Raw genomic sequence first — 22,327 nt, 5'->3', positions numbered from 1 at the left:
CAAACGTAATTGCCTAAACTTGACTTTTGTTTGTGTGTGCTTTTGATGAGGAACAACATAAACAGGGACAGGGAAGAAAAGGGGTGGAGAGCGACTTTAATAGACCTAAACCAGACAGAGGCAGAGCAGAAGGCTAGACAGACAGATACAGAGATATATTGACAGACTGATAAATACCGGTACAGAAAGAGATACATACATAGAAAAAGACAGCGGGAGACAGCACACAAGGACTGCTTCTTCATGTCAGGAGAAATAATGATTGTAGCACTGAAAAGAAGAGAGTGGGGCAGATATGAGGGGGGGGGGGGGGGGCGCGCGAAGGCTGTCCTCAAATACAGTGACGTTCACAACAGAAACCAGATCATTACGGACACCTCTATCCAACCCTGTTTTCATGCTCAAGTAAGCCATTTGGTTAGCATCTACCAATGTATTGCCGTCTTTTAGTGCGTCTTCAGGGCCTCCTGAATGGCTGTCAGACATGATGAAAAGGAAGCCACTCAAGAGCATGGTTTACAAAGACGAAATGTGATTTGTGTGTCTGAATACTAGATACGGTGAGATTAGACACTTAGTGTATGAATCTCATTATGGTACAGAAACAGAGAGAGATGGTAGCAGAGAAAGAACATATATATGCAAATATATACACAGCTAGGGGTCTGTGAAGTAAGGAGATGGACCAAGTTTGAAGAGAGATCCAGGGATTGAGCTTTCTATTGATCTCAACCTTGTACCTATGAGACCAGGCTAAGGGCTTGTGGACACAGTAGGGAGAAATGACACACTCAACAGGAGCATCGTTATCCACAGATTATTAAAGCACCAACAAAACCTTGAGGGGTCCTTACGAGGAGGAGTCCAAATAATAAAGCCACACATTTCATCCCCGTTCTGTTTTCTTCTCCTCACCCTTTCCTTCACTCCCTCCTGCTGGGAATGGAGCAGCAGGTAAAATCTTCTTTGGAGCGGCAAGAAACACGCTGTGACAGTAGAACTGCCCAGGAATATATAGTTGCAAAACACACAGACACACACAGACAGGCTGTACACAGACTGCTAGCTTCCTCCTGAGAGTTGCCTATGGCAATATGAACAAAAACATGACAGAGTCTCCTCTGACCACCCACTCTGTCCCTGCCTGCCTCTGACCTTTACCGTTCTCTTGATGCACTGGTCCAACTCAGTGTGGAGTGTTTGTGCACACATGTGTGCATGCCTCTGAATCAAATTGGTTCATTTTTTGTTGAACTGACACAAAGACTTTAACTACTTTTAAACAGTATATTGTTCCTCTTCCAAGAATGACTTGAAACATGCTCTTGAAAAAGAAGCCTATAACTCTTGTGGATGTTCTACAGCAGAGGACTAATGTAAGTATCAAGCAGCAGTGCATAGGAGCAGAGTGTAGCATGGATCAAACGATACGCTGGTAAAATAGCTGTAACAATGCATGTTTACAGAATCAACAAGCATCTAATGCCTGAATACTCTCCAGAGAATTACCAAAGTAGAAAGGTGCAAAAAAAGCTAAAAGTAAAACAAGAATACACAATAGGAATGTTGCATTGCCGTCTGGGTAGTGTACTCTGATATGGATGTTCTGTTTATTTATGAAACTCTCTTTAAAGACAGAGTCAGTTCCTCTTTCCTTAAAAATAAAATATAGAAAAAAGTAATGCCGCTCCATCGTCACAATATTGGCCTTCATACATGTGTGGTAGGGAAAGTAACTGCAGAGACCCTGTCCTCTGCTAGCACATACAGCCTTTGGTCGTAAGTTAACATTCACATGCCTGTGCTCCATGTGGTCACGCATTGCTCCGACTGATAAGCTTTTTTTTTTTCTTGCTTCTTTAAAGATACATTTTGGGCTTTCTATGTATTTATTGCAGAGACAGAGCAGTTGATAAAGTCAAAACTCACGGACTCAGAGGGAGTAGGGAATGACGTGCAGGAAAGGAGCCACAGGTCGGATTGGAACCTGGGCTGCTCGCTTGGAATACTCTGTACCTTTGTTCAGGGGCGTGCAAACTAACCACGAGGTCACTTGCACCCCTGACATGATATTTTAACATGACACAGCCTACATAGTCTTTTCTCAACTTTCTAAAATCAGGATACTGCCAGACCGCACTGCCAGTACGAGATTCTACCAGTTCACTGTGTTTGTTTACATCAATGGAGGGCAGAGCAAGAAGTGAAGGCCCATTAGCCAAGTTACAGCCTGTCAAGAGCTAAAACCTGGTTTCAGCTCGTGGCGGGTGGCTGCTTACAGTTTGAGCACAACATTTGGCCATGTTGTTATTCCAGGGTAGACTAGGCAGGCTGACAATGTTTAACCATACAGCTGGCTAGTTGTACATATCCTTAGTTCAAATCCAGCCAAAACAAGCTAACATGAAAAATGTGACGTCTGTTTAGCATTCATGATAGAATACATTCAAATGTAATATAACGCCCTCACGGCTATTTAACTGAATCTCCTTTTCAAATTGGACATTATCTCTGAGTTGAGGTGCAGTGAACTTGATCCAATCTCTCTTCTGAGGTTACTTTACAAGTAGAAGTCATTTGTATTGTGTTCCTTCACTGATTTAAAATGACACAATAATACAAAATGAGGGTTCATGATATCAGTAGTTAATATAGCTGGACGGCCCACACAGCTCATTATCTTTTCATTAGGCTCACCTTTCCAATCGTTTACCATAGTTACTGTCCATACCGTCACAATTGTTTGTGTAAGGTGATAGATCTAAATGGCCACCATTAAGGGTTCTAAGTTTCTAATATATTATTCGGTCTTTGGCCTTTCAGTTGCTCGAGAAACACTTTGAACTGTTGAAAGATGACATTAAAGGCCTTTCTCATGTAACTCAGAGCTAAACAGCCTGACTCTTTTTGAGTTTCACACCGACTGTCACGTAGAGCCGCAAAACCAAGTGGAAAAATAAGCTCTCTAGTTTGTTTGTTTAAAAAGAAAAGTCCAACAAGTTTTATTAATCATTATGAATTCAGAAGCCCAGTTGGCAAAGCCCTGCCGGTAAACACCGCAAGGGATGTTGATTTGAAGGGTATTGGAGGAAATTGTGCAATCGGAGAGCGTAAGAACTTCAAAACTTCCAAAACACAGAAATAATCATGCTGATATATTGTCTCGGAGAGAGTGGGAGGTAGATTAGGAATTAGAATAATCAAGTAGAGAAGTTGCTGTTACTTGATAATTAAAAGGGGATCCTTAAATGTTTAAAGGGGGAAAGATAATGGATGTTGAGTAAATAGTTCCCACTAAACAACAATTCTTTTGTGTCCTTTAAGAGCAGATTCAGGTTTGGTTTTATGAGACTCATTGTATGCTTGTGTTTGAATATAGAATATATATATATATAAATTACCTCTGCTAGCTCGGTCCACATGCTCCAGGTCTTCAACAAACTTGATCACCTCTGGAAATTCTTCCTCACACACTTGAGCCAGGAAGTGGAGTAATGTGGTCTTTTGGTCCGCTGACTTAGTGTCCTTTAGCTGTAGACAAACACAAATACACACAAGCTTAAATATACACACACATAGGACTTAGGACAGTAAATGATTCATTTTCTTTCAGAGCCTTTAGATTCAAACTATTAGTGAACAGATTTGAAAGAGGGTGATGGCTAATTTCAATGTCACTGATCTTATAAGTATCGATTTTATTCATTTTTTTTGTATAGTCAGTGATCTCCCTTTCACAGAAAAGGGGACACAATTTTTTAGAAATGTATGTACATTTCATCATAATCAGCTTACTTTAGACACCTTTTTTTGTAGTCAAAAGTGAGGTCACTATCTTTTTAATGTACTGCATGTAGCCTTTTGTATTATTTAAAGGAAGAAAACTGGCATTGTTGAGTAATCTCTGGTGAGGGTTGCTTTTGTAGCAAACCTTGGAGAATAAAAACAAAGTAAATACAAAAACATTTGGCCTAAATATCATTGAGTTGTAAAGTTGTAGTGAAGAGTAGGAATCACACCTCTGAACAGACTGGGGAGACAATTGCAGAGATGCTAACATGCAATTTAGACTGCAAACTGATGTGAGCAGTAGCTGTGGGCAATATGAACTGAGAATCATATCATGATTGGTTTCATTGTTTTTTTCTTTTCGTTTTGTGGTAAAAGTATTACTTTGTGAATGAGATCAGTGAAAGATGTTTTTATAAGTCACTGTGTTCACTTCTCAGTGTGTTGTTGTTTGTAACTGAACCTGTGTGGTTATACATTTCACAATATGACTCCTACAAAATAAAAGGATTTCCATAACACAATATATGGGGGCTTAGCAGCGATTTTCTATAACACTATGCGGAAGTTACAGTATGTACACGTTCAGCCGCTCCTTTGACCACGAGTCACAGTCATACATGTAGCTGGCGTCTTTAAATCATCTTGGACAATTAAGACAAGCGAGACATCAGTTTAAACATATCTTCAGTAGATAGACCCATGAAGTAGAAATGGAGAAGCAAGACAACTAGCAGGAAACTAATGTAGGTTGTTGTTAAAAGTCTGTGGCTCTTTTGTTTTGTAGCAGGCTGATGTCTTGTCGCTCGATAGATAAATGATGTCACTGCTTCATACAATATTTTCATGAAGGTATGACATTACATTGACGTGACTTACATTGAAAAATATAAAAAGAAGTGCCATTATTATACCAAAAATCTAGAAAACAGATTTCTCCTTTTTGGCTTTTTTTCTAAAATGGGTATACAAGGAAAATGATTTGCAAAAAACACATGTATATTGGAGAAATCAATCGGACAATCAATTGGACTTTTGTTGCTTCAGTAGAGACTTAAAAACTGTTTTTTTTTTATAACCACATCTGCTGGATGAAACGTGACAAAGAAAAATGTCCTTCATTCAGCTATTGTAAGGCCATTCAGTAGCTTAATACATTTTCAGTTTTGAAAGCCCTATAGAGGATTTCAAGCCTCGCACTCATAAAGCAGACTCAAATTCACAATGTGATGACCTTTTCTGTGCTTTGTGCCTCTCTCTCTCCCTCCCACCACACACAAACATTTTTCAATTTCTCTGATAAATTTCCATCATAGCTCTTTTACAGTCTAATTCCAAGATGTCTCTCAGTACCCCTGCCAAACATCCCTCCTGTGGAGTGCGTTGCTATGTATCTCTCTAGGTGATCTATTGGTAGACAGCAGTGTACTCAGCCCCGCTGGGTTTAATCATGTTTGTATTATCAACTCTAATCAAACATTCTCATCTCTCTCTTCATTTCTGTTTTCCTATTTTTTCAAAAGCTTCAAGTGCTTGCTCACAAAAGGCCCCTCTTTGAATTTAGATGGATGATAATCATAGTTGACAATGTAAACATTTTGCTTTTTCAGTCAGGCTGGGTGCAATTTTCCTGTGCTGTGGAGTGTGCCATGGAATTAAGCTGTCAAACTCAGGGGGGCAGGCACGAAGGTGATGTCTTCCTGTGTATATCCTGCATCTGACATCGACTCACACCTTTGCTCCTCATCACACAAGCATGGAGCAGCAGAAACACTTGAAGAGGCATTACAAATGTACGAAACACACAATGCACTCCTACAAAGATGTTTATTAATTGATTATGTTATTGTCATGTTAATGAAAGTAATCCATCATGTACCGGTATGTGCAAATCCATGTTTGTGTAGGCACATACCCTGGTGTTTATGGTGTATATCAACATAAGCACCCATGTCTAACAGGGCAGGGAGGTGGCAGTGATAAATGGCTGCCGTGGTTGTTACTGTGGAAAATGCAGCGAGTGTGCTAACAGCTGTAACGTAACCGTCGCAGTCTCCTACTCAGGGATTACACTCTGTTCTGAGCATCGCTATCATCAAGGAAAACCTACTTTTCTGTTGTCATGCAATTGAAATTCAAAGGTATAGATATGTGCTGTGCCTTTAGTGCTGTGGTGTGTGAAAACTTTTAAAGGGGTGCTAGCTATGGCCTCAGTTATCTATTCCGAGCAGGAGAAATAGAATAAAGTGCTCCGTGGGTTTGGCTGCTTTGATAGAGGCCAGCAGATAGAGAGAAAAAAAAAAAACTTGTCTTGTGTGGCTGATAGTGTTCAATCAAATGAAATAGTTTCAAACAAAATGTCTAATCACAGAAGTCACTTCAGATCCCTTCTCTGATAGGGCTCAGCAGATGTGACATCAAATAGCAACCCCATAATGACATTCAAATAACTAACACTGCTATGAAATATGAAGCCATCCACCACTGAGACTACAACACACAGAGACAGGCATGCACACACAACATTTACATGTGTGTGCACACAACTTCCTTCTGAAAACTGAGTCTCTTCCAAAGTCATCCAATATGCCCTTATAAACTCTGATAAGATGGTGTGATTGGTTGATTGTATTTGGGACAGGGTTTGTACTTACTGTATAGCACTAAATGGAAGCACAATATAAGCCTAATGCATCCAGCCTTTTTACAAATGATGTGTTGACTACTTGCAATCAGGAACTGCAGTGAATGGCATTACTAGAATCACGCAGCTCTATTTCAGAAACCCTAAAATATTGTGTTTGTTTTGTATCTGGTCTCAATTCTATCTGATTTAATGCTGTGGCTGGTATATTTTGTGAAGCTGCTATCACAGCTGGCTGAGCTAAGCGTATTTGCTTAAACTTTGTTAAATCATTTCCACTGTGGGGATACTAGACTACTTTTTGTATGTAAACGGTTGATGGTAAGCTCAGCATTTGAACCCTTACCTTGCAGAGTGAACTGAGGTCAAAACCATATGACTGGGCGTTCCGAGAGCCCGCGTTCATGTAATTCCCGAGCAGAAGCACCAGCTCCAGCAAGCGGCCGAAGGATCGGCTCTTCCTGACCTCGTCACAGGCAGCGTTTACGGCCAGGATGTCTGGACGTAGGTTGTTTACCTGCTCCTCAAACTGCAGCCGAAAGAGGATGTGGCTGAGGCGAGGACGCAGCCGCTTCACGCAGCTCATCTGGGAGAGGAGAACAGAAACGGAGAGAGCAAGGTTGCATGAAGGAGAAAAAGAGAATGATGCAAAAGGATTAAGTGGGCGATAAGAAAAGCAAGAGTAAGAAAATGATGTCAAAGAGTACAAACAAAGTCAGAGAACATAGTTGTACTTATAATTACTAGAATGGCACTTTTTGCACACACATTCAGCCCATCTAATTTAAAAGACATTTATGCAACCAACACTGTAAAAGTGTTGCTAGGCAGTAGTAATAGATGCTGGCAGTGATTTGATTTGGGACCCAGGTCTGGTAAGTTAATTGCGGAGTTAGTGTCCATATAGGGCAAAGAGTGGAGGGGGTGGAATATACAATAGGCTGCCTTGGATTACCACTCTCACACAATTAGAGAAAATTGGAAAATATTGCACTGGGCCCAGGGCTTGGCCACAACAGTGATTGTGTACGTGTGCAGGGTGGCGGGGAGGGGCGCAGGTTCCAATTGTCTGTTTCACACAACAGCTGGCTGTGCAGTTTGATGTCCTCCATCAAGGGTTTAATTATAGCTACTGTAATGTTATCAAATGACTATTTCAGTGAGTGAGTGAGTGAGTGAGTGAGTGAGTGCGCTTGTGTGTAGGTGTGTGTGTGTGTGTGTGTGTGTGTGTGTGTGTGTGTGTGTGTGTGTGTGTGTGTGTGTGTGTGTGTGTGTGTGTGTGTGTGTGTGTGTGTGTTCTGGGTGTTTTTGTACCAGAGAAAAGGAGAGGGATAAAATGGGCATGAGAAGAATTGGATGAAATTAGAAAGTATTAAGGTGTACAAGAACCAAACATAATACTGAAATTAAGCCCATAGATGTTGTAAATTATGTGAAATTGATATTGTTGTTGAAAGAGGGATATATATATATATCAGAGGAAGAAGAAAGAAATATACAAGGGTACATGCATAGTGAACATGTGAAGAGGTTTATCTATAACCACCATAGAGAGCATCTGATAAATGTGGGATTCTTAAATTCTGGCTCAAAAATATTGAAAATGTGAGAGACCGCCACACATGACAACAAATAATGATAGATTTAAAACTGTTCACATTGCACCATTCACAAACATTTTGAGTCCTGGCTCCACAAAAACTTGAACTCTCACAAAATCTCTTTTCAAACGCGACTTCCACAGAGTGTGTGCTCAACTGTCTTTCGGGGTTCTCCCCAGACAACAGGCATTATATCACATTTTAATATTACAAGTTTAATACTTAATAATAATGATGATGATATAAGGCAGTATTAAAAAAAAAAAGAGGACAAGTCCCAACATACAGTAGCAGGAGGGACAGCAAAGACAATGGGCCTGCTGATACACGTATATCCTGGATTTCTCTAATTCTATCTATTATAGTCCATTTACATGAAAAAAAGATTTGTGTGGGTAATTATGTTGGCTACTTGTAATAGATTGTGGAGCGTCAAAAACAATTTACAGCTACTGTACTGTAAAGAGCTGACTTTAGTGGAAACACATTACAGAAATTAATACTCTGTAGGAAAGGGAAAAGCTGCTCCTGCCTTTTGACTTCCTGATGCGAGGAAACATTAACTTATTCATGTAGCTGCACAAAGAAGTGTTAAATGATTATATGACCCTCTTGTTGTTATTTCATTTTAAAATGCTATCACGACTAATCATTAGAATACACTACTACTACTACACACTACCACTCACAAGGTAGTTCAAATCAAGTGTAAGAGTGGCGGACATGAAAAACGCATGTGTTTGCACATTGGTGAATTAAAAATTCCCTTTGAACCAGAGCTTTTCTGAAAGGTGAAAGCACACAGGCATCCTTGGGCCCACGCACACACAGCAGTGAAACAACATTATATAAGCAGGCTGTTCTTTGTTGTATTCCTCCCTGATGAACTATACACAACAGCTGAGCATGCGTTATATTTTATCTCTCCCCCCAATCAACCGCTCAGTCACTGCATTTTCAACCAGTGATAAGAATCTCCTGCATGGGTGGGATCGAAACAGGTAGGTGCATGGGGCAAAGGCCTGAGATTATTATATGATTTTGTCAGAAGCTTCCTAACTAAGCAGAAACTAAAAAATAATCCAAAAAGTGTTGCACTCCTCAAACCTTTGAAAAGTCTTATTGAAAACGATCCTGAAATAATAAGGGAGCCTTGGAGCTCTAATGTGCATAAATTAGTGTTGCAGTCCCATAGACTGTAAAGTGCAGTCCACAGCCTGTGGACCACAGGTGTCCTGCTTTTCCTCTTAAGGATTACACTGTGTCCTAACAGCATGCAAGCGTTGGACATTGCATCCTGCACGCTAAATGTCCACACTGCATCCGTTAATTCTCTGCTCTGTCAATTTCAGTGAACATTATAACATACTGTGCTTTTGAATCGAAGGTAGACAAACAAAAGAGTGGGGCTTTGTATTGATGAGCTATACACTTAAATTACAACGCTCAGAGGCTCGACAATAAAGAGCTTGTGGAATTAAGTTTTTCTGCGGTGTTCACATATGTCAAAGTGCGACATTTCAACAAGGATATGGATATTATTAATGCACCATTGTCTCCACTTTGTAAAACAAGCTAACAAGCTCTGTTAAGCAGAAAAATAATGCGTGCCAATGCCTTGTAGAGCCCCCCTCCTTTCTCGTTTTGTTGGTACACGAGCGACAGATAGAGAGATAGAAAAGTAGCATTGGGGTAAAAACGATGCGCTGCTGTGCATTGCGTCACTCGCAGGCTGTCAGGACACTCAATAGGAAACAATACAGTCAGGCAGATTTTGTCATCCATGCTTGCTCCCGTTGCATGCTGTTAAGACAGGCTGTTAGAAAGATAGAATTCTAAAAAAGATCAGGATTAGGAAATATTCATATTTAAGTGTCCCGTGTGTTTGTGTTGAATGTGCGTCTTTAAAGGAGAGTGAAAGAAAGGGAGGGATATGTAAATAGTAACAGACCAGCTTTATAGAACTATGTGCGTCATTATGTTATTTTATACACAGCACACCCAATTTTATCTTAGTCAATACTTAATACACAAGAGTTTTTGAGTTGTATGTGTAATTGTGAGTGTGTGTGTGTGTGTGTGTGTGTGTGTGTGTACTCACCACAACCCCAAACTGCTCGGGCTCTGACAAGTTTGCGTACTCATTTTTATACTTGGCCAAGGCATTGAGCTGCTCCTGCTCTGGTAGGTGCTTCACAAGGTTCTACAATGAAGAGAGAGAGAGAGAGAGAGAAGAAAGAAAAGAAGTTAAGAGCAGCATGGACGGAATCCGAGCAGAGAAAAGGGAACGGTGTGTATTCATCAAAGCATGTATTCAGTGTGCTAGCAGTGTATTGGTGCCTGACTCTCTTCATTAATTGTACTCTGTGTGCTCCACCATTCACAAAGTTTGCAGCAGGTGGATTGGCTGTATCTGGGTTCAAACTGTAATATGGTTTCCCACGGTCCACGCCTCAGGAGAGATTTTGTGTTTTTGTGTGAATTTCATTCCGAATGAGCCTCAGGACTCGGACTCTAATCTAACCTACTGCTGTTTTATTTGCTGTGTGTTTTGGTTTCAGTTTCAGCGATGATGCTGAGCTTCAGTAAAAAATAATATTCTGTAACTTGCCATAAAATGTTTATTATCAAACATAGACTTAGACAACCTAAGGGCTACATATGTATGTAGACAATTGAAAGTGAAAAAGTGATTAGATTATTTAAACAGCCAAGAGGGATAAATGTAAAATAATTAAAGCCACTGTGATTGCATTGCCTTTTCATTTGAATCTAACAGCCATCTCAACAAATACTGCTACTGTGTGGTAAATATGTCGGTCTAATGCATTTAAATTGGGTTGGAAATCTGTCCCCGATGCCTAGAGTAAGAACAAATATTGCTTCCATTACATTAGTTTTTATTGATGCAATGTAATGGAATGTGCTTTAATGACTATTAATTATTTGAGCATTGTAATTAACAATTATCGATCAAAGGAACAGTTAAAAATGTACATCCATAGACAAAGTTTGTTTGTGTTTATTTGTTTTAACACTGCTTACCCACACCCTCATTGATTAATTACAGATAATCTAAAATCCTTTAATGTACTTCTGCACTTCCTGGAGATTTGCTACAGAGACTCTAAGCTATAAACCTATGACATATTTGGGGACAACCTTATATAATAGTCTTGTACATTTGGCTTGAACAATTTTCACTAAAGGCTTTTAGTGAAAATTGTTCAAGGCCTACAGCTTGTGGCCTACAGCTTGTGGAAATACAGCTGCTGATGTACATACTGTACAAGGACATACAAGGACAAACGAGAGCACAATTACTTATCCTAGTGTCCACGCACTTGTTACCTGTGTCCTTCAGAAATGAATTTAAAGTTTCATGGTTTGTTTGTAACTTCCTTCAGCGCTGACCTTATCTTTCCTCAACTCCTGTAAGTAACCTGAGGTCAGCTGACCATTTTTTCTGACTGTTACCAGGCCTGAGCTTGAGACAGAGGGTAGAAGGGCAGTGGAGCCGACGTACATAAATCAGCTGCACTGAGGCAAAATAGAAGAATAAATTACAATAAATGATTGGCCAAAATATCTATACTGAGAGTTAAGTGTACAGTTAAAATAACCAAAAGGACGATACAATCAATTTTTTTTGTTTAAGCTTTGACAATGTCAAACACACAACATACACATACTGTTCATTTAGGATGTGTGTGCATCATCGGCTACTCTTGCAGCACATGTGTTACCAAACAACAACACGGTTTGATACAAATATGAATACATTTATTTGCAATAAGTGTATTCATCACAATAATGATAAATCTTTCATCAATCTGTGGATCACATGCGGGCCAAATAACGGGGATGGGTCACCGATCAACTGGGATCAGATGCACCACTAATAATGACACAGGTTTGTGTTAAAAATGGTGTATATTGGGGCCCCAGTGGATAGTGCATGGATGTGCCCCATGTACGGAGGCTGTACTCCTCGAAGCGGGCTGCCTGGGTTCGAATCAGACCTTTGTCTCCTTTACCGCATGTCATTTCCTACTCTGTCCACCGTCCTTTCTCTGAAATAAAGAAATAAAACCTTCTTGGGTTGCTTGTTTAGCTCAGTTTGTGGAGCAGACCCCCCCCCCACCTACTTTTGTACGTTCACAATAGCTAAAGTCCGAAAAAAGATTCTGTTTTCATGTACTGCTCCTCCTTGCTCCCTCTACGCTCTGAGTCCGTCAGCTACGCTCTGCTGAGCCCCCACTGCTAGACCCCACGTGGGCCAAGTCTGCTCTGATTGGTCTGCCGATACGCTCTGTTGTTATTGGTCAGTTGCTCAGCATATGTCTCGGAAATTTCAACATGAGCTGCTGGGCTTGCCACAACGAGCCAATGGGCTTAGATCAGTGATCTCACACTGACAATGACGTCGGACTGACAATTTTTTTTTTCGAGGGGGGCTAGAACCGAGCGTTACATGCGGCTAATGCTACAGCTAACAGGAGGACGTAGGAGAAGCCGCGTTTCCACGGACTTTGAATTTTTGCACATAGATGTGCCTAAACATGCACAGGACACTGGAAAACACACTAAAGGGCATATAAAACCAGAAAAAGCATAATATGGGACCATTAAATAAAAAACTATATTGGTCAAGAAGTAGCAGTTTAAGATCATTGGATCAGAGCTAAAATGAGTCAATATGGAACAGGCTTATTTAAAACTAAAAAGGAGAAAATGACAACCAAAAACAACAACAGAGAGTACACAAAGAAAGACAGACTGACAGGATCTGTCAGACACAAACCCATCTGCACATCTGGCCTTTTGATTTGTATCTTGATGTTCTGACTGGAAGACTGACACTTTTTGTTTCACAAAGTTTGTCTTTAATATCAGGCATTTATCCAAGAAGTGGGTGTATGGCACAGAGAGGTCCTAAAGTTTTAAAGCAGTTACAAAAGAAGGAAAAGCAGGAAAAAACAGGCTGCTATACAACCAGCTCAGCACTTATAATTTTTTTTTTTTAAATCAGATTTCCTGTGCTTAACAACTGCTTCAACATCTGTTGTACTATAGGCTTTACAGATGTCCGATTCTGCCGCCTCAGGCAACAGGCAGATTCAGGACCGACAACTAATCAAGACCATAGAAAAAGTTTGAACTGACCATCTGAGCAGGAGAATGTTAGCGCTAAAAATATACATCCAGCCTCAAGATAAAAAGTTGTACACTGCATAATCAGTTGTTTACAATATAAAGTTTCAATACAAGAGCATGGAAGTTCACCGCTGAGTTTGAGTTAAAGGTGGTTAGTCCAAGAAAGTAATTTGTAAAGTCAGATCGTTACCAAAGTTCTTAACATTTTTATAACTTTGTGCCCTACCTGAATCATAGGTTCTGTGAGTTGCCCCTCGTCCACCTCCACAATCATCCGACGGATTTCCTGATAAGGCATACGGAAGGAACCCAGGAAGATAGCTGCAAAGACACAAAGGAGATGCAACAAATGCTGTTGATTAAAAAAAACAAGATTCACTGATGACCACTGTCAATTCAAACCAATATTGTGCCATTTTTTTTTCTATCCCAGTAGAGTGCAGTTACTATACAAAGATTCAGTTAGTTGTAGTATTTGAGCTCGGTCTTGGTCTCAAGACCAGTCTTGAGAACACATATTCAAGGTCTCATCCTCGACCTCGTCTAGGAATCTTACTCGGTCTTGTCTCGGTCTCAGACTGGGCGGACTCTGGATTTTTATTCAAGACCCGTCAAGACCACCACTGATCAGCTATTTTTTCAATGTCAATACTGTGATAAGAAGGAAAACACCCCTTTTTAAAATGACATATAACTTTTATGTATTCATAGTTAGATTTTTTCCAGCTGTAACATTCCAGTTGTTACGGTCGAAAAGTGACATGCCTCCTGCACAGAAGATGAAGATTTTTCATTGATATTTATAGTCTTGTCTCGTCTCGCCCTGCCTTGGTCTCGATCCCTAAATGTCTTGGTCTTGTCTCGGGTATGTCTTAGATTGGGTTACTGCTGTCTTGAATAAAACACTAGGTCCAGTAACAATGTAGACTGTACTGTATGAACCAGAATATATTCAAACTTATTTTTATCCACCTCTGCTTATAACTTTATTATTATTTCTTTAAAGATGTGTGTGTGTGTGTGTGTGTGTGTGTGTGTGGCTGAATGTGTTTTCTCTTTTGATTTAGAGAAGCACAGAACATTTCATTGTACAGTACATATGTGCAATGACAGTAAAGTATTGTGCAATAAATGTAACAGCATTTTATTATATTCTATTCTAAGAGGGAAAATGTGTTAAATATAAGAATAATGAATTACAGAAAAACCGCCCAAGGACAAGTGAAGGACATGAAGATGGAACCGAAGGGAAATACAAATACAAAGTCAGCCAAACAGAAAACTGTTTTTCCTGAAACATCGATTTGAAAAATTACACTGGTTTAGCAAGAGTGAGATCCTTAAAACGAGTAGAATCACCGGGGACTGAATGGCAAATGCCTTGTCAGGATAAGTCATTAGTCAGGCCATCAGGATCATCATAAAAACCCTTACAGTTAAAAAAGTGTGTTGCCAGGCTAGAAAATAAAAGATGATTTGAAAAAAACGGAGTTGAAATGAGCATCGTTTAATATCCTCGAGTTTTAAATGTGTGAGTGGATAGTACTAAAAATACTTAAAGACATCAAATATGCTAAATGTACAGAAGAGCCAGCACTGGCTCTCTTTAACAAATGATAAAAAGCTGCACAGCTGAAAAAAGAAACCTTTATAAATTTAACAGAGGTCTAACCGGCTCACTCGTATTTGTTCCTGTTCAAACTCCTGTTAAAATGTGGTGATCTTTTTATAATTAAATTGAAACCTAACAGATTATAGCTCACATTATGTGGAATACATTTGGCTGCATCTTAATAGTGACTTTATCAATCAAGCAGCAGGACAAAAAACTCTGTCTCACTAAATTTCAACCTCAATCAAAGCTTTAAGACTCTTCGCCTCCTATGGTAGAAAACATAAACCACCTGCTCTGTTTTTTCTCTCTCTCTCCTTGCTCCTCGCTGTATCATTTCCGCTGCGTGATTTATCACTGTTACTGGGCTGATTAGTCTCATTTTCTTTTAATACATGAAACAAAGGTCACGGCTCCCCTTGATATAAGCCAATGAGGTGCTAAGATCTGGGAGCGCTTAAGAGATCAGCTGGATCCTGATTACTGCCGGGTGCTTTTAAAACGGTCGTTTTAAAACCAAGCATGCGTGTGAAAATGTGTGTGTGTGTGTGAGAGAGTAAGAGTGAGAGAGAGAGAGAGAGAGAGAGAGAGAGAGAGAAAGGACCCAAGCCCCACAGGCGGACAGATTAATGTGAACATACATAGAAGCATTTACCTCCTGTTTCCACTCTCCTAAACGAGTGCCTAACATTATTACTTAGCTGTATTTGTGTGTAAAAACACAAGTCACAGGAAGCCACATTCACAACTCATGTGTTGACTTGCTTTAATTGCTAACACATTCCCTACCAAAGTTCCCAATGGGGGCCACTTTATAAAGTCAAAAGAACATAAAAAAGGAATCTAGAGCTGACTTTAGTGAGATGAAGTGTAAAAGTGAGTACAATGTCTAGAGTGAGCAGCTGGGAATGCAACAGCGTGACATCAAGATGTATGCGGGTGTATAAATCCAGTCCTTTGGAGGAGGAGTGGGATGAGAGGAAACAAATACTTACATAGATTCTGTGCAATCTTTGGATCGAGCACCTTGAGCTCTTTAATTCTCTTCTTTATGGATTTCTTATCCTCCTGATCCTCCTCTTCCTTTTTGGCTGATGAAGATAGAAACACAGGATTAATATCAAGACACAAACAGAAAATGTAGCCTGAAGTAGACACTTACTACGTTGCTGACATATGTATCATACGCACAAATTCAGATACAGTGAGATTATGAGATTTACATCAATTTACAGTGTCCAAGTACAGCAAAAAGGAAGAAAGTAACAGCAAAATTGTTCATATACTGTTCTTATACTGAACTGATTTTGAGATTTCCACAAAACATGATTTTGGTTGTTGTTTTTTTATGACCAATAAAAGTCAGGAAAGGTTGAATGTTATGCTGCTCGAGAAGCATGGAGAAACAGGATTATGGGGAAGTGTTAAGATCATACCACTGACAAAGAAAGGTATGCGTGAGCCAAAATAATCAGGTTATAGGTGAAGGTAAGTCAGTTGTCTGTCAGGTAGGTGGGATTGTGATAGTGCTGTTGCTAGATTGAAAAGGCATCATGAGATCAGGATTGCAAACAAGAAAACCAATACTGAGACATGTATGTATACACACACACACACAAATACACAGCCCTCTTGAGCCACGCTCACAAAGAGGAGTTCATGGTTGGTTTTAATTATTTAAGACACCAGATTAAGAGAACAAAATGTGCATCCCAAGAGTATGCTGGGTAATTGTCTGGTGCTGTAATTATAGAGGAGAGGAGAGGAGAGGAGAGGAGAGACTGGAAAGGTATTTCTCCTTTTTAACATGTTCTTGGTCTTCTTTCGTGGGTCCTGTTTCTCATTAAAAAGTGAGAAGGTGTGCTGGGAGCTCCAGCAAAAAACTGTTGGCATGTCCACAAGGATGCACATCAACTGCACAGTTCCGTCCACCACACAAAGGAATGCACAAACACAGCCACACACTGAGCTATGCTTGGACTTACGTGGCTCCTCTGTCGGTACACTCTCCTCACAGTCTTTCATTGTGCGAGAGAGAGAGAGAGAGGAAAATGGAAAGGATAGACAAGGAGAATGATGGGTAATGTGGACCATGGAAGAAGAGGAGAGAAAATAACGAGATAAGAACTTTCACAGGAATGCATGCTGAACACATACAGTAAGGAGACTTGAACGTAGAAAAGGAAATAGAAAACCAATGACCTTTGCATTTAAATCTTATTTAACTAAATTAAAAACATTGAAATATACAATACACACACATAAATACTGTATTTTCAGTCTTGGTATAGATTAAAGCAAAATCATTTTGTTTACCATAAAGATTTAATAATATTACTTAAAGGGATACTTCACCCATTTGCATTAAGCATTGTATCATTAGAAACCTGGTAGTATTTTTGAATGGTCGTGCATCCAGCCCTCATTTCCCCGAGACTGGAAAGTTCTGAAAAGGAGCTTCCAGTGACGGAAATATCGTCATACACTGGAACACTGGACGCTGTTGCGGTTAGCGGTGTGAAACTACAACGCTAGTTCCTCATATTTTCAACCACTGAAGCTACAGACCAATCACATATCAGTGGGTGGGAACTCCCAGAATCGAAAGTTAACGTCCGCCATATTGCTTGGAAGCTATGCTAACAGGCTCTATGGAGAAAGCTGATAATGGCGAAAAAATATAAATATAGCGGCGAGAAGGCTGCTGCCAACAGGCCGGTCTTGTGACTTGGTTGCTGTGGCCGCTAGCCGCCGCTAGCCGGCGGGGCCGTCGCTGGCCGCCGCAACACAAGAGCGGCCTATCGGCAGCAACCTTCTCGCGGCTATATTGCTAGCCGCCGCCGGCCGCTGCCAGCTCAGCAGCCGAGACATAAGGCCTGCCTGTCGGCGGCTGTGAAGACGAGGAGCCCGGGCCGGCTCGAGCTGGGGCGGACTGGTAGTGTCGGTGCTCTCACTGTTTGCCTATGGACACAGACATAGAGTCTGTTTTCTGCCAGTAATTTCCAAGATCAATTCTGGAAGAAATTTCAGAATCAGTTGAGGAAATGGCCTCATGTGTTGAAGTAAATATGTCTGTAAATGTTTTTATTACTATATTTCTACTGCTATATTGTATGAAACTGTACCGATCGAATTTCCCTCTGGGATTAATAAAGTATTTCTGATTCTGATTATGAAATCGAGGATCTTAGTGGGAGTGGCCTTCTGCCTTTTCTCGGCCAAGAAGGCACCAACTTCAAAATTTATTTCACATTTCTACCACATATATGACCCAATGTCAATACAGATTCATGTTTCAACAGGTGAAGTATCCCTTTAAATAAATGTCAATGTCACCAAAATGAAAAATATTTGTGGTTTTGGTTTGGGAAAGTTGGGAGAAACGGACAAAAAAATAACAAAACAAAAAAAAAACAGCAATGAAGATTATACTGTTTATGTGATTATGTCATAGAAGGTTAAAAATCTATTTTCTAACTTAAATGTTTGTTAACAGACAAATTAAAGTTCAAGAGGGTACATTAAATATATAATACTGTTCAAATTGTTAAGGAGAAATCACATCTGCCAATATAATACTTGTGTAAACATGCTTAACAAGTCATAATGCAAGTAGTTTCCTTCGCACAGATTGTCTCCATGAATATATTCAGTGCATATGAACAGTATAAATCCACCATGTTCAATTGTAAGGAAAGAATGAAATCAATAAATAAAAGAAATATTTCAATAATCATCTTAAAAACCAGAGTAAAGAACTGAAGTACCTCTTCTAATGGGCTCTTCAATCTGATGTCATAAGGTATTTGAATGCAATACAGAGAGAGTCGTCCCTTAAAGCCTCCAGCCTATTGCATTGAGATGTTGTATTGATCTACTCATCATAACTTATAGCCGCACATAATCTCATTTATTACGCCAACGCAGCCCAACTCTCTCTCAAACACACACGCACGCTACCAGAGTATTAACCACCTTGTTTCAGTGCATATAAACATACTTGGCTGGGTCACATAATCCATGAATCATCCTCATGAAATACTGCAAGGGCTGCATCCATCTCTAGCATACAAGAGATGGTGATAAGATAGGAATCATATAGCGGATGCACCAACACACGTACTCACACTCTCTCTCTCTCTCTCTCTGGGCTGCCTCAGGTGTTATCGGTTAAATCAGCTAATTAGATTGCTCCCTTCCAGCATCACCCCCTCATCCTCTCTGGCCCTAAAACATCTCTTATTCGGGGAAGCCTGCTCATTATACATGAGCCAATTAAAATGCCCCACAGGGGGTCAGAGGTCACTGGTTAATCAATCAGAGGCAGCGGCGACTGTTGTAGTTATCAGATCGCGCTATCGCCCAGGAAGTAGAGGCGATAAGGATAAACTTGTGAGTGCAGAGCAGTGGGGAGTCTGCATGACATCACAGGTCCAGAAAGTGGAGGAAAGAGGCAAGGTGGGGGCACAGCAGTAGCAGACAGGTATGATCTCTCATATGGTTTTGTATATTTGCCAACATTTGACGTGTTAAAGATGAAACATTATTGAAAATAAAGCTCTGTGAGTATAGAGACTCACAGGTGTAGATATTGAAGAGTCCAAAAGGAACAAGTACATCGCAAACAAAGCTATTGATTTAAACCTGAGTTAACATCAGAAGCCGAGATCAGATACCACGAAAAAGGGAAGCTGGGCGCTGTCACAAAACAAGAGATTTCAGTGCATTAGAGACAGACAGCAACAATGAGTTGCCTGAGCTGAAAGGCTTTCGCTACTGTGCTCTGTCACACACACACACACACACACACACACACACACACACACACACACACACACACACACACACAACTAGCTGTCTTACATTTGAGCACTTACAGGCCTCTCAATGGAGGCAAGTCAAGCTGATGGTGGAACTTTGGACAAAGTAGGTGAAGAGATAAGTAGGCGAAATAGAGGAAAAAGAATCAATTTTCTCTTAAGCAGTATTGTAGATTATTTGGGGGATACCAAAATACTAAATATGTCAATTTGTGACACTCTCTTCTTTGAATGGAACATAATAGGGAAGTCTTGAGTACAACAGAATGTAAAAGTTTATTTCTTTTCCCCAGAAGAAGACAATGTTTAGTTTCAGGATGCAACACTGTTCTCACTTGTAATAATACTTCTGAACGGTTTTGATCCAATCTCTGCCACAGTTTAAAAGGCACTAGACAAAAATATGACAATGTGTAACTCTGCGCACACACACACGCCTCTCAAACAGCGGCACTTCCCACAAGGCAGTATCAGTGGATTGCGCCGTCAAAGCACTAAAGGGAATGGTGGATGAAATAAAAGTGCTGCGAAAGAGCATGACTGATGCTCTACATGACAGGCAGGCCTCAGAGACAGGCAAGTAACACCTCAAATCGACACACACACACACACACACTCACAATTACACACACACACACACACACACACACACACACACACACACACACACACACACACACACACACACACACACACACACACACACACACACACACACACACACACACACACACACACACACACACACACACACACACACACACACACACAAAATCTCCTCCTCCTCCTCTTCACTCACCAGCACTTCATCTTATCAGGATAGATTTCTAATCACAAAAAATGCCTTACTGGAACTGCCCTCTTTTTTTTTTTAAGCACACACACAGTTCTAGCCCTTTATTCACACACACACACACACACACACACACACACACACACACACACACACACACACACACACACACACACACACACACACACACACACACACACACACACACACACACACACACACACACACACACACACACACACACACACACACACACACACACACACACACACACACACACACACACACACACACACACACACACACACACACAGAGAGAGAGAGAGAATACTAACACTAACGTGAGAAAACAAACAAACATATACCCAAGGGAGGTAAACTACTGACAGCAGTGTGAATGAGAACAGCAAGGGATATACAATGTAGGTGTGCGCTTATTTACCATTGGATTCAGAGGTATCACATACCCAAACTGACTACTCTTGATGAGACTTCATTATTTATGGGATGTTGGAGTGATACTTTCGTCTCTCCCCACCCTCAGAAAGCAGATACTTCAGCGCACAGCGAGGGAGGGAAAGTTGAGAGGGCAGCTGCCAAAGGGTAATTAAATCACTGCGGTGTTTCCAATGGCCAATCAAGGCAGTCATGCAGGTAAAGTTTAAATCCCTACCATTAGGGGACGATTCTGTAGCAGGGATAATTCAGAGGTCCTAATTCAAGTTGCACACATATATGAAACAGACAGACCATTGCCTCAAGCAAAATCCACTATGAGACATCTGATGCACAGGAGGGGGGCTGTCTGCAGCAAGTGAACAAATCCACCATTCCGACACATCTGTCAACTCTATAGTCAACAGAGGGGAGACGAACAGTCAAACCAGCCGCACGCTTTGACTGTTGACTCACTGTTTGGTTTGAATCCAGCTAAGTCCTCAACAGCCTGACAGGAAGCACTGGAGACAACCAGAGCATCAACGGGCAGATTCTTTGAAGGTACGCACCTTACCCTCACCTTTTCACACTCGACCATCCTGACTTAAACCGACATGACGCCTTGACTGGTCTGTTTGCACACGTACGCTGCGACTCACAACCCCCACCGACAAGTGTGAGACAGAGAGAGAGAGAGTGGGAGATCAGAGTAATGAAGTGAGGAGCTGTGTTGTGAGTGAGCTAATCAAAGTGAACCATGCAGGGCCACCTCTCTCTGTGATCCAGACTAGATGACCCAGGGCCATAATTAGTCTGAGACTTTCATTCTGATAGCAGCAAATTAACAGACTTCATTAGGCTTCTCTCTCCTCTCCATTCCCCCTATTTTCCTTCTTTACCATGAATCCTTTCTAAATGCAAACCATTAAAAATGTCCCTGCATGAGCATCAGTGTTTCCAACATACCAGTCAAACACTCTTCAGGAAGAAACTGACATGCCCTACCGCACAAAGACTATGCAAGCGTATTCTTTGAAAATATATAGATGAATCTGTACTGAAATTATAGACACTACATCAAACGATTCATAATTGATTATGGGCTTCAGTTAATCAGTATGTGCTGGCCTGTAGGGGTGTATTTACCAGTAGCTCTATTCTCAGTGGAGTAGTGCCCTCTAAAGGCCTCTTACAGTCCTACCAAAGGCCTCTACCTATCTTTGAATGTGTGTGTATGTGTGTGTTTTTAAATGAGTATTTTCTGACTACTCTGTCATATCAGGTATGAAGCGTTATTATCTTCATTTCATTTCACTACGTGACAGCACCGATCTGAACAGTTGTTAAGCCCAACCTAACATTTCCAAAGTCATTCAATGGATTGATGGCAGCCCAAATCGTTCATCTCTGAAGTCATTTGCCATTTTTCTGTTTTCCTCTCTGTGATGTTGCAGACATGTCTGCACCCACCCC

General features: G+C 40.7%; 1 protein-coding gene across 3 annotated transcripts in view; it reads right to left on the bottom strand.

Annotated features, from left to right (window-relative positions):
• LOC132972636 (protein diaphanous homolog 3-like) overlaps positions 1 to 22,327 on the bottom strand; it is a 167,446-nt gene that overhangs the window by 78,548 nt on the left and 66,571 nt on the right. For all 3 annotated transcript variants that reach the window (XM_061035619.1, XM_061035634.1, XM_061035628.1), the window contains 5 exons: positions 15,799 to 15,894; positions 13,418 to 13,512; positions 10,136 to 10,237; positions 6,780 to 7,019; positions 3,402 to 3,531 (listed from right to left, as the gene is read on the bottom strand). In XM_061035619.1, coding sequence (XP_060891602.1) covers positions 3,402 to 3,531; positions 6,780 to 7,019; positions 10,136 to 10,237; positions 13,418 to 13,512; positions 15,799 to 15,894 — 663 coding nt within the window. The remainder of the gene's footprint in view (positions 1 to 3,401; positions 3,532 to 6,779; positions 7,020 to 10,135; positions 10,238 to 13,417; positions 13,513 to 15,798; positions 15,895 to 22,327) is intronic.

Source organism: Labrus mixtus, chromosome 1 (assembly GCF_963584025.1).
Source record: "Labrus mixtus chromosome 1, fLabMix1.1, whole genome shotgun sequence".
NCBI classification, from domain to species: domain Eukaryota; kingdom Metazoa; phylum Chordata; class Actinopteri; order Labriformes; family Labridae; genus Labrus; species Labrus mixtus.
Note: the sequence above shows the minus strand (reverse complement) of the source record. Positions and strands in the feature narration are given on the sequence as shown.